This window comes from Musca autumnalis, unplaced genomic scaffold (assembly GCF_047663935.1).
Source record: "Musca autumnalis isolate F117 unplaced genomic scaffold, ASM4766393v1 scaffold_5, whole genome shotgun sequence".
Classification (NCBI taxonomy): Eukaryota; Metazoa; Arthropoda; class Insecta; order Diptera; family Muscidae; genus Musca; species Musca autumnalis.
Genome location: NW_027412088.1, coordinates 101,160,195 through 101,172,984, shown reverse-complemented (window position 1 = coordinate 101,172,984; position 12,790 = coordinate 101,160,195). Strand labels below are relative to the sequence as shown.

The 12,790-nt window shown below is 36.1% G+C and overlaps 2 protein-coding genes across 2 annotated transcripts in view; both read left to right on the top strand.

Annotated features, from left to right (window-relative positions):
* The window catches only part of LOC141405769 (uncharacterized), a 546,509-nt gene that overhangs the window by 336,613 nt on the left and 197,106 nt on the right, over positions 1-12,790 (top strand). The window lies entirely within an intron of this gene.
* Positions 10,156-12,790, top strand: part of LOC141405136 (uncharacterized) — a 45,337-nt gene continuing 42,702 nt past the window's right edge. Inside the window, exon 1 of the mRNA XM_073989158.1 lies at positions 10,156-10,516. Within this exon, the coding sequence (XP_073845259.1) occupies positions 10,378-10,516 (139 nt within the window). The 5' untranslated portion in view covers positions 10,156-10,377. The remainder of the gene's footprint in view (positions 10,517-12,790) is intronic.

The following is a 12,790-nucleotide window of genomic DNA, read 5'->3' as shown; positions in this document are numbered from 1 at the left end:
AAATATTTTCAAAATTTTTGTTTGAAATTTCCAAAATTTTCTGATTTACTTCTTTATGCCATATCGTTCCAGTATCAATAAATAAGCGAATTCTAAGTTCCGTAATGAATATAATCCATATTTGCTATGTTATTTTCGAGGTTAATGGTATCCAAAAAAAAAAAAAATTACTGGGTCAATATCGTGAGAATGGAAGTGCGTGAACTGAAAATTGGAAAAAAATACCATATATCAAGGGTTTTTAGAAATTTATTTTGACAAATTTGTTGTTCAGATTCTTTATGGTATTGAAGTAATATTGGGTACCATTGGTAATAATACAAACCAACTTATGTAAAATATTAAAATTTGGGTATGTTAGACGTTGAAAAATAACTATTCGGTTTTTAGGCCCTTCATTTCATCGGTTTCTTGAAATCCGACGCCTCTATTTGATTAAACGTGGACAACCTTCACATCTGCTGCCTTATTTCCCGTTTTTATCATCTTATAGAAAATTTTAGAATCAACCAAATCTCTTTACAACAAGTATTTTCTAAAAATCCTTTTCTAACCGAATTGCTAGAATGCGAAACTCGTTGCCTCCTAATATACAAACGTTTTCAGTTTCTCAGCAGATTAATGAATTATTCCAAAGAACTTTTTAAAAAAATACTTCTCCTTTCTAATTCTGTCGTCTCTGTTTGATTTATCGCCTGTTTCTCTAAGACGATTCGAATTCAAATTCGTTCGAATTACTACCAAACTCCTGCTGTTGTAGGAAATGTTTGTTTGATTGAAAATAAAAACAATTCAAATATTGTTAAAAAAACAGAAAAAAACAGAAGTTTGGTAGAAGTTCGAACGACTTTCAATTCGAATCGTCGTAGAGAAACAGACTATTAATTGCTTCATATTTTTCGATTTTCATCAAAACATGTGCGTTCGGGATTTAATTAGACGTTATTTTAAGCACTTTTATTGTATATCTAGAAACATATAGCCTACATGGGCTCAGTTTGAGAATACATACATGAAAAGTAGGAGAAAATAATGAATAAAAACTTTTTGTTGTGCGTCAAATACCTCTAAAATCTGCTATATGTAGCATACCTATTGTATGTAGCATACCTATTTTTCCTATTTAGTCCGGTCAAAATAGATATGCGTATAAGGAAATAGCAAAAATTCCCACAAAGCTGAATTTTGGTGGAGAGCTAGGGTTGGTCATTAGAAGCAACGTCCTAAAAGTCCCCATCGATCCCATGTGTGCAAAACAAGTTATTCGGGGTCAAAGGTCATTTTTGGAGGCATTATTCAGTTTTTTTTTAATTTTTCTCAAAATTTTTTAATTTTTCTAAGCAAAAGCTCGCTAAAGTAAAAGCTGTAGAATCAATAATTGTCTACAAGATTGGTCTTTATGATTCTTAAAAAAGACTTACCATTTTCGAGATATCTCGATCTAAAGGTCAAATAAAAAATTAGCCGCGTAAGTACATTATGAGGAGAACCGGTTAAAGTAACGACACTATGTGTTAGATACTTCCTAGGCTTTCAAACGATATCCACTTTGCAGTAATTGGTTCAGTAGAATCGGGTCTAACCCGGTTTTTAAATTTGGTCTTTCGGGTCTAATAACCGGCTAACCGGATCCGCAACCGTTGAAAATTATACATTTCCGTAATCAGCGCAACAAACCCTACCTTCGGACAAAACTTGAAAAAAATCGAAGAGTTTTCGTTGGGGTCGTTCCCGTTGGGCTTTCAATTATACATGTGGGTTAAATGGGCTATTTTTGCATAAAATACCATAAAAAACCAAGAAATGAGTTCGAGAATCCAACTATAGGTTACCGTTTTTGCTATTTATTGGAACTAGAATTCAAATATTTTGTAGAAAATCTCTAATCCTACTGCAGAAAAGTTGTTAATGTCATCGAGTTCAAAAACTTCTTCTCGTACAGCTAATAAATACGAGTAAATACCGCTTATTTTGTGACATTATATCAACGACATATCGGAACAAAAACCTTGCAGATTTTTCGACTTATAGTATTTTGTCAGGATTTGGCTATAAGTTTGACGATTGGTTTCTGATATACTTATTCCAAGTCCAATATGCACTAGCGGCTGCACGTATTACAATATACCATATACCATTACGAGATTTATGTGATGTTAATATGTCCAAGAGTTGTCCAACTAAAAACTTTTTTAAAAATGGGATTGAAATTACAGGGGATATCTCGATATGCATTAACATGTGGGTCTATTTTAACCACTTCAGCCAAAAGGAACCCAAAAGCCATATACAGCTGATATTCTTAGAAATTAAGGTAAGATCTTCGAATACTAAAAGCGAAAACAACAGCAATTCTCTGCGGAATTTACAAACCAAAATGCCAATTATGAGCGAATGTGGTTGGAAATGTATAACAAACTACCATAACGTGGTCTGATATGGTTCATTTTCAATTCAAAATATCCAAGAACTAATGCATAATATATATTACTCTGTACCAAATTTTAAAATTGTATCTTAAATTTTGTGAACTCTCTCTATTGATTGTAAATACATTGTCTCAATAATGAATAAAAGTCAACTAACAACCTTTAAAATAGCGTTACGTAACCCTCCACGATATTTTAAAATTTTATGGATTTTGGTCAAGTTGGGCCCCCCCCGAAATGAAATCCTGCGTACGTCCCTGCTCCCGTCTGTGACTGAAGGAGGTGGGTACCACAGGTTATGATGTTTATGATGGAATCTCTTAAATAAAACGCTTGCAATTAAATTATAAATGGTGGCAAAATTAAACGGCAAGCGTTTTATTTGAGAGATTCCATCATGAGAAAGAATATATTTATTGAGGCTAAACGACAAATTATTTCCTAGTTTTAAGTGCATTTCTAAATAAAACACTGAAACTTAATAAAAGGGATAAAAAAGGGACATCACTTTTAAAAGACTGTTTGTCAACTCTGTTTGTTTTGTTAGAAATTCCTCAATTTTTGAAAAAGTGGTTTGTACTGTTATGTTATTTCTTATGGCAGTTGCATATGAGTTTTGATTGAATTCATTGTTCGTATTTCTGTAAACAAAATTAGCTTCTTGAACTCGATTTTGTGGTCTGTAATAACCTTTTTTCCTTGGATGAGTTCTTTCTAAACTCTACAGCCCTTGTAACTAGCTGGGTGTTCTTCTAAGCAGTTTACACATTTTGGTGGTGTATTTTCCGGCTTCTTACACACTGTAGTGTTGTGGCTTAATCCACATTTAACACAACAAAACGGATTTCGACAGAAAGATTTGGTGTGCCCGAATAACTGGCATCGATGACATTCTACAATATCTCGGGATTTTAAGGGAGGTTCAACAGAAACAATTGTTTTTCCAATATCTTTCAAGTTATATATTTCTTTATTATTAGCATTTGGTTCCAGGTCGATGAAAAACATGGACATTGGTTTCTTTGTTAACCTGTTCCTTATGTTACTTACATTACGAACTCGATGACCTTGTTTTTCTATTTCATTTTTAATTTCCGAAAGTGGTGTTGAATAATGTATTTTCTTCAATAAAACTCTATATACTCTTTCCTGCTTAGGTTGATAAGTATCGAAAGTTTTGTTTGTATCTTCAAGATATTTAACCACAGCCCTGTACGCTGTAATATTTTTGACCATTAGTCTTATTTGACCGTCTCTTTTAACATTAATAATATCTGCAACCATTTGACTAGTGTTTGAAACATTTGTTAATATGATGGGAGGCGGTTTAACTTCACTACCGCCTTGCTGTTCATCACGTGCGTCGTTGTCATCATTTACATCGAGAGGTACAAATTTGTTGTTATTGGTGGTGTTATACTACTAATTTGAATTTAGGATATAACGCGCTTTTGGCCCAAATGGAGTCAAAAAACTTTTAAAGCTCAAACAAAGCTGTTGTGGGAGGAGACGTAAGGGGCCTAAAAGGAAACAGTATAATGATAAAAACTTGAACAATTTACAGGAATCCAACATAGAATTAAAAAATATTATCGTATAACATTCATGGGTTGGCAAGCAAATTATTTAATCAACGATTCTACGACTATTTGGAAAATTTCGATGTCTTTGTCCTATTAGAAACACATGTCGAGGAAAAGGATTACATTAACTACAACAACAAATTCCTTAGCTTCAAAACATATTGGAAACCAGCATTCAGATTTAGTAATCGAGGAAGAGCAATAGGAGGTCTCGTCTGTGGAGATAAGAAAAACTTAAGAGAAAAAGGATTTAACCATAATTTATTACAAAGGGAAGACTGTTACATCCTCTCATGCGAATTGAATACCCTGAAATTTGAATTATTACCCATTTACTTTCGAGGTGCAAACTGGACAGAAGATTTTCAATGCTTGAAAAGTGCGACTGATGATAGCGAAGCCCTCAGAATAATAATGGGAGACCATAATATACGAATTGGGGAAGAACAATTGCTCTTAGAAGAAATGCTAGAAGAATGCGAGACTTTAGTAAAGTCAAGAAAATCACATGATAAAGTAGTCAATACAAATGGGAAGAAGTATGTAGAATACTGCAATGATAATGGACTTGTCATTCTTAATGGAAGAACGGATGGAGACATGAATGGATGCTTTACATTCTTAAACAAAAATGACAGTACAGTGATTGATCTATGTACGGTATCACTAGACTTGCTAAAGTACATAAAAGAGTTTAAGGTAGAAAACCAAATATGGTCAGATCATCTCCCAATTTCTCTTACCTTAAAGTATGCAACTGTCGCAGATATGGACTTGGATAACGTAAAATTACTTCCAAAATTGAGATGGAATCCAAATAAAAAAGATCTCTACCAACAGCAACTAAATACTAACTTGTCTCATTTTCAAAAGAGCTCTAAATTAAGAGACTTTATTACGGTTATCTCGAAGTCATATCCATCAAACACCGTACTGAGTACACAAAAATACCATAACAAATGGTTCGATAAGGAATGCTTATGTGCAAGAACCGAAACAATGAACAAACTCAACAAATTCAGAGCTTCTAGGAAGCAGGCAGACAGAAAACGAAGTTCTGAACGATCTGCTTGACAATAATTTCACAATCATGGAGATAAAAAAACAACTCAAAGCTGTAAAGGAACACAAAGCTCCTGGAGAGGACAGAGTTCCTTATGAATTTTTTATAAATGCAACGGATGAGTTCTTAGAGGTTTTATGCGTATCATTCACAAACATTTTAAATGGTCATGACGACTTTGAAATGTTTCGCTCAAGTATCATAATGCCCAAGTATCATAATGCCCAAAAGGAGACCGAAATTAACCCAGCAACTATAGAGGGATATCTTTTATGAACTGCATTGCGAAACTGATGACAGGGATGATAAATAACAGAATAACAGAGTGGACAGAAAGACACAACATTCTTAATGAGTACCAAGCTGGGTTCCGAAAAGGATATTCAACAACAGATAATGCTTTCAATCTGATTTCTATCGTCAATCTGAAATTCATGGAAAATAAAAAAATCTATGCATTCTTTGTAGACTTCAAAGCTGCATTTGATAGAGTCCCGCGGAGTCTACTTATTTACAAGTTGTATGAATGTGGTCTATCAAATAAAATCTTGCACTTCATAGAAAATATTTACACAAATACCAAGTCTGCAGTATGGACCGGAGAAACTCTTTCATCGTTCTTTGATACTAAATCAGGAGTTAAGCAAGGATGCTTGCTTTCACCGATTTTATTCGCTCTGTATTTGAATGACCTGCATGATGCATTGGGTGGGGGTTTATATGTCGACGAAATGAACATTCGTCTATTAATGTATGCGGATGATATTGTTATCCTAGCAGACAACGTCCAAATTCTACAGGAAATGATTAACAACCTGGCTACATACTGCGAGAGATGGGGAATGCAAGTCAATCAATCAAAGTCAGAAATAATGGTGTTTCGAAAAGGAGGTAGGATAGCGGCAAATGAAACATGGGTTTACAACGGAGTACAATTAAGAGTCGTAAACGAGTACAAATACCTAGGAATTTTGCTGACGCCGAAATTATCTTTTACAAAACATGTATTAATGAAAAATGAAGCAGCTAAATGTTGTCTTAATGCCACATGGAGCAACTTTATATCTAAACCAAAAATCTCATTAAAAGCCAAATGGAAAATGTTTCAAGCAGTTTCTCGCGCTATTCAAAGTTATGGTTCGCAGGTGTGGGGAAATCAACACTTTGCCGAAGTTGAAAAGCTTTACAGATATTATATCAAACGCATCCTAAAGCTACCAGAAAATACCCCCTCGTACATTTTAACTTTGGAAACAGGATACGAACCAGGATACATATATACATATTCTCTTCACCTCAAATATGTAGCTAAAACGCTTTTCGGAATGAACAGTTGCAGACTACCTCATATCCTGGCAAAGAAAATTATACAGGTCACATCATGGTTTAAACATTTCAAAGATCAACTGGACTTCTACAGAATAGAGAGTCAAAATATTATCCGAAGCAAGGAAGGTTGGTATATTGCTAGTCAACGATTAATGGATGAACTAATAATGGCTTACTACAATGAGAACCTACAGAAATCACAGGCAAGTGATCAACGAATTTACAAAGTTCTAAATCCAAGGGTCGGAGGAAGCTACTGCAATTCCAATTACAGTCAAAATCAAATATCAATCATAATCAGGGCCAGAGCGGGGATGCTTCGTTTAAACAACTACAGGCAAGAGAGGCGTAATATTTGCTCAGTGTGTAACCTGATGGAAGAGGAAACAACACAACACTTCATTGGAAGGTGTCCAATATTTTCAAGCATTAGAATTAAATGTTTCAAGAAAAGTGTGTTATCGGAAGACGATATTATTAATATATTAAATGGTGGTGAAAATGGCGAATGGAACAATCTAATCAACTATATAACACAGGCGTCTACATATAGACAATGGCTAATAAGAGAATTTAATTATTAATACAACTCATTTTGCCGGCAGACCGTTTGAAAACCAAGCCATGCCGTATAACTTTATTTTATCTACAACACTTAAAATATAATGTACACAACTAACAAACACATTTTGTAATATTTTTATTGAAAAAAATAAAGTATTTAAATTGAAAAAAAAAATTGGTGTTATACGCATTGTTGTTCTTAGCACTTCGCTTACGGTCATACATTTTTGGTGATCCAGATTGTCTTTTTATTGCCTGCCACCATATGGAGGGTATAATTAAATTTGTCATTCCGTTTGTAACACATCGAAATATTCGTCGGAGACCCTATAAAGTGTATATATTATTGATCAGCATAAAATTCTATGTCGATTTGACCATGCCCGTCCGTCCGTCTGTCTGTTGAAATCAAGATACAGCTCGCAATTTTAAAGAAAGAGTCAAAATTTGGTTTTTATTACTTGCAGGATAGTTGGTATTGAAAATGGGATATATCGGTCCACGTTTTGATATAGCCCTCATAGACGGTACCTCCCGATTTTCGGTATTTTTAAGGTTGTAGCTTCATTATCCTACCAAAATGGCTGAAATTTAGTACGTAGTCTTCTTTAGGGGTATACAACTTTCCCCCAGAATTTTGTCGGTATCGGTCCACACCTTCATATAGCCCCCATAGAACGGTACCTCCCGATTTTCGGTATTTTTAAGGTTTTAACTTCATTATCCTACCAAAATGGCTGAAATTTGGTACGTAGTCTTCTTTAGGGGTATAAAACTTTCCCCCAGAATTTTGTCGGTATCGGTCCACTCCTTCATATAGCCCCCATAGAACGGTACCTCCCGATTTTCGGTATTTTGAACGTTGTGGCCTCAATATTCCACCGAAATGGCTGAAATTTGGTATTTAGACTTCGTTGGGGGTACTCAAACTTCCCCTTTAAATTTGTCGGTATTGGTCCACGCCTTCATATAGCCCCCATGGAAAGGTACCTCCCTGTATCTTCAATATTCCACCAAAATGGCTGTAATTTGGTATTTAGTCTTCAATGTGATATAAAAGTGTTCGCCAGAAATATGTCTGTACAGGTCCACGCTTTCATATTGCCCCATTTCTGACTAAAATTCGTCGGTATAGGTCCACGTTTCGATATAGCCCCCATAGAACGGTACCTCCCGATTTTCGTAATACTGAAGATTGTGACGTCAATATCCAACCGAAATGGCTGAAATTCGTTATTTCGTCTTCCAAGAGTTATAAAATATTCCAGAAGAGTATTATCAGTATAGATCCACGTTTTTCTACATCCCCATAGATGCGTACTTCTTGATTTTCGGTATTTTTTTAATTTTAGCCACATTCTCTTACCGAAATATAGGAAATTTGGTATTTAGTCTTCTTTGAGCCTAAAACTTTCCGTCAGAAATTTGTCGGTATAGATCGACGTTTTGAAATAGCCCCCATAGAATAGTGCCTCACATTGTTTTACCGAAATTGCTGAAATTTAGTATAAGTCTTCTTCATACACGAAAGGAAACTAATTATTCCATTTTACTTCAATACAACTTGTGGTGGAGGGTATAACAAGTACGGCCCGGCCGAACTTAACGCCGTTCATACTTGTTTTTTGTTGTTGCTGTTTTGCACTTTTTATGGTCTTCTCAAATATTGAGGAATGTTTTTTTGCTTTGTTTTGAGTAATAATTTTAAATAGAACTTTTGTCCGAGATAAACTTGCTTACAGTATCACTGACAAGAGAAGACAAGATTTGAAATGGTAAAACCTACAAAAACACCATTAAGGTCAATCTTGTAGAAAATTTTCACTTCTACAACATTTTCATTAGTCCCAATGTGAACTTTGACCTCTATTTCTTGAAAATCCCTCCAGCGATTTTTTTGTTTTTTGATTTTTCTCATCTATGAACATTGTAGTTTCAGAATCTGCAAAAACTTCCCAGGTGTATGCACCTTTCATTTAAATTTAGTTAAGGTGCACCGTGTAACTTGAGAACACTTGTCAATAATTACTCATCTATGAACATTGTAGTTTCCGTATCTGCAAAAACGTCCCAGGTGTAAGCACCTTTCATTTAAATTTAGTTAAGGCGCAACGTGTAACTTGAGAACACTTGTCAAATATTGTACTCCGAGTTTATTAAGCATTACCACTAAGATTCAGTGTACCCTCATAGCTGTTGACGATTTCGCGTTTCGTGGTACTTTCCGGCTGAGTGCGCTCTTGTACAGCGTGCCATACCCCTGTTCGCCCAATCACTCTCTGCGTCCACTATTAAATAATACGCGCAATTCTTCGGAATTCTCAATATCACGCCGTTGTACCAATCTTGCATTGCTTCATGTGGTCAAGCCGCTTATGTCCGCCTACCACTATGGCGAAGATTAACACGCTCATTTGCTAGCCCGTCACCTCTGCTGCAAAATATGTAGGGCCTAATTTCGGGTATTCTCAGTTACCCGGTGATATGAGTCACTGGGCAAATTTCAGAAGTGATGATTTGTTAAATATTTTGAACCTGAGCCAATCAGCTTTACCATGGTTCAGAAAAGTACCACGACCTGAGGTTATGAATTTGGTGGTCTGTTAATGGAGATGATGGAGTTATTGGTTTTCAGAAGCGTACTAATGTCAGGCATATAACGGAAGGTACAGCTATTCGTCAGCAGTATGTCGGGTAACAGCGCGGATTATATTGATGCTACACAAAGATCGTAAAAGGGAAAGTTGTAGAACATCGATAAACTTTCAATTTTTTCCTGGGAGTATATGTATGTGCTTTAATAATCCTTATGTAATATGCCCCTGTTAAAATGATGGGTGTTTTGGGGTAGGAGGTGGTCTATCGATCCCTACGTAAAGCCATTGAGCTGTTTTCTTTTTATTAAGAAAATAGCAAAACAAAATATTACTATTTGCATTTAATAAACGTTGCCATTCTAAACCCAGAACTGGATTGTAAAGACAGCAAAATACCCAAGCCACTTATACAGGTGCAAGCCTGTTCCAACTTTTAGGATTGTAAAAAAGCAAAGTAAAACAAAAAATAATAATAAAAAATCAAACTCTAACCTTTCGATTTTTTCGACAACAAAACTATAAAACAGCCACGAGACAAAACTCGTTTTCTATGGCTTTAAGAAAAACAACGTAAGTATTACCTAAGAAACATTCGTGTCGAAGGCAAAATTGAAACAACTACAACAAATATAATGTCATATTGAAACCGTTTAAAGAAAACAAAAATACTCCAATGCGAACAATCAAATGGAAAACATTGAATTAGTTGCAAACACTATCAATTCCAGAACGGTGCTCACCCATGGTGGTTAACTTGGTCCGTTAATAAGTGTTGGACGTGTAATTAAAAAAATCTTTTAAAACCAATTGCTATGAAAGTTAATATTTTCCTATTTGAAATTCCTCAAAACATAATTTTTTATATTACACAACTATTGTTACTGTTGTCTGCTTCGAATGGAGAGGTATCCGCATTCAGCACACAAAACGACCATTACCGCGATAATTGGGGTAAGTTAAATATTAGATTTCATAATTTTATGCTACAACAAAAATGGATGCGTTTTAAAAATCCATAACAATTACGAACAGTTTAGCGGATCCACAATTAAGTTGATTGGTCGGTCAAATGGAAACAGAGTTGAAAAAATACGCTTTCAGGCTTTTGTAGTCACTCGTTATGCGTTACAGCTAACAGATGATGTTACGAACGAGTATTTAATTGATTTGAATTTGCTGAGTAATTACGGCACATAATATAACAGTACAAATTAAACAATGTTGGAATTCGGAAAAAAATGAAAAAGAGGGAAATAGCATTTGTTATTATCGAAATGGCAAAACAATGTATACATTTCAATAAAAATAATCTTTAATCTTTCGGACAATGTGATAATTTAAAGGAGAGAGAAAAGGTTGGCAGTGCTGAAATTTATCGCAAAAAAACGTTGAATAATATAACATTTTGAACATTCATCTCAAAGAAGAGTACATCTCTCTCATTTCCGATGTTAAGATTGTATTAAAAGTGGGGGTGAAAGAAGGTTTAGCTTTCCCAAAAAAAAAAAATCATATTAGACCAACTTTGGCTCATTTTCGAAAACCATACCGTCTGGTAAAGGAACTTCAATGCACTCCGATGTTGGTAATGTATAGAGGGGTATAGCGATGGTAAAGTAGATTAACAGCTCCACGTTTTGACAGGTGAATGATGATGCTCTCGCCAGAATTAATGGAGAGTGCTATAGTTTGCCAGACATAAATGTCAATATTTCACAGAAATTATAAGTCGATACTCAGAGAACTAGAGGTGGTAAAATGAATTTTCAGAGACATCACCAATGCTGAAGCTGCTACAAATGCAACTGCTTATCTAATATCGGAAGTGATACCATACCTCCCAACAGAGACAGGGGGATTAGTAAATGAGCTTCGCCGTACCAAACCTAGCTACCAACTCCAGACACACACATATTTGTATTTGTATCGTTTTTCTGTGTTGGTAGCAGTATATATCGGAATGCCTGCTCCGGATTCTTTTGCTCCGTGCCGGACGGAGGAAAACCTACAATAAATGTAGCTTACAGCGTTGTGATGGTTACAACGTATTTAGGGAGGATCGCACCAAAAGTGGAGGTGGGGGATTAGCTTTCCAATTGCACAAGTCTGTTCAATACAAACCTTTCTCACTTGTTCCTGGTCGTAATGACCCGTACATGGAATGTGTTGGGGTAGCAATCAAGTGTAGAACTGCCGAGGAAGAGTTGCTGAACGTATACATCCCACAGATAAATACTTGTTCTCTAGGTTATAGGCCCAACATTAGCATAACCATTTCGTCTCATCATAAGTTGTGGCATTCGGTCCTCAGAAACAACCAGATATGTATAGTGGTGGCTGAGCTGATTGATAACTCTACGTTTTGCACGGTCAATGAAGACGCCCCTGTCAGAATTAGTGGACAGTGCCACAGTTTCCCAGACATAACCATTGTGTCACCTGATCTGACAAATGACGTCACCTGGTAACACGTCGTTTCTCTTCGATCAGACCATTTCCCCAAAATTGTCTTCATCAGCAGACCACCAGATTTCATCACTTGTGAACGCGGGTAGCAAAAAGACATTCCGAGACATCATCCCTGCTGCTATCCCTCGGCACATACCTGCCGGTCGAATACCCGAAGTAAAACCAAACTATTTCGCAGTGGCGACGGGATTAGGAAATTAGCGTGATGAGCTTCGTCGAGCCAACCCCAGTGACCCCAGAGTCAGACAGTTGACACTGGAAGTTAAAAAGTTGGTCGGTGGGCATAAGCGGAACAAGTGGTTAAATTATCTGCAGAGCTGCAACATTAGAGCCGGAAAAATTGGGAGCAGCGGTTATGTCACTCTGGAACCCTGGAAAGATCTAAGATAGGACCTCAGTCATCTTTGGCGACTTTATGCTGACTGATCTGAAGAGGTGCGCAAGTTATTTCAATCGACGGTTCGTACGAGCACCCGGGAGTGACAGAGCGAAGAGAAGAGTACTACGTCTCATTAGGTCTCTTTTTATACCCTCAGCATTTATGCTAACGAGTGTATATACACTTTCATACGGGCAAAATGTGCCTCATCGAAATAATGGTTTTAGACCCCAAGTATGTTTGGACGAAATGTGTTTCAGACAATTTGGAGTCGATTGAGCAATGTCCGTCCGTCTGTCTGTCTGGCTGGCTGGAGCGCACGATAACTCTCGAACCGATCAAACGATTAGGTCCAAAATTTTGGCTTTCGTAATATT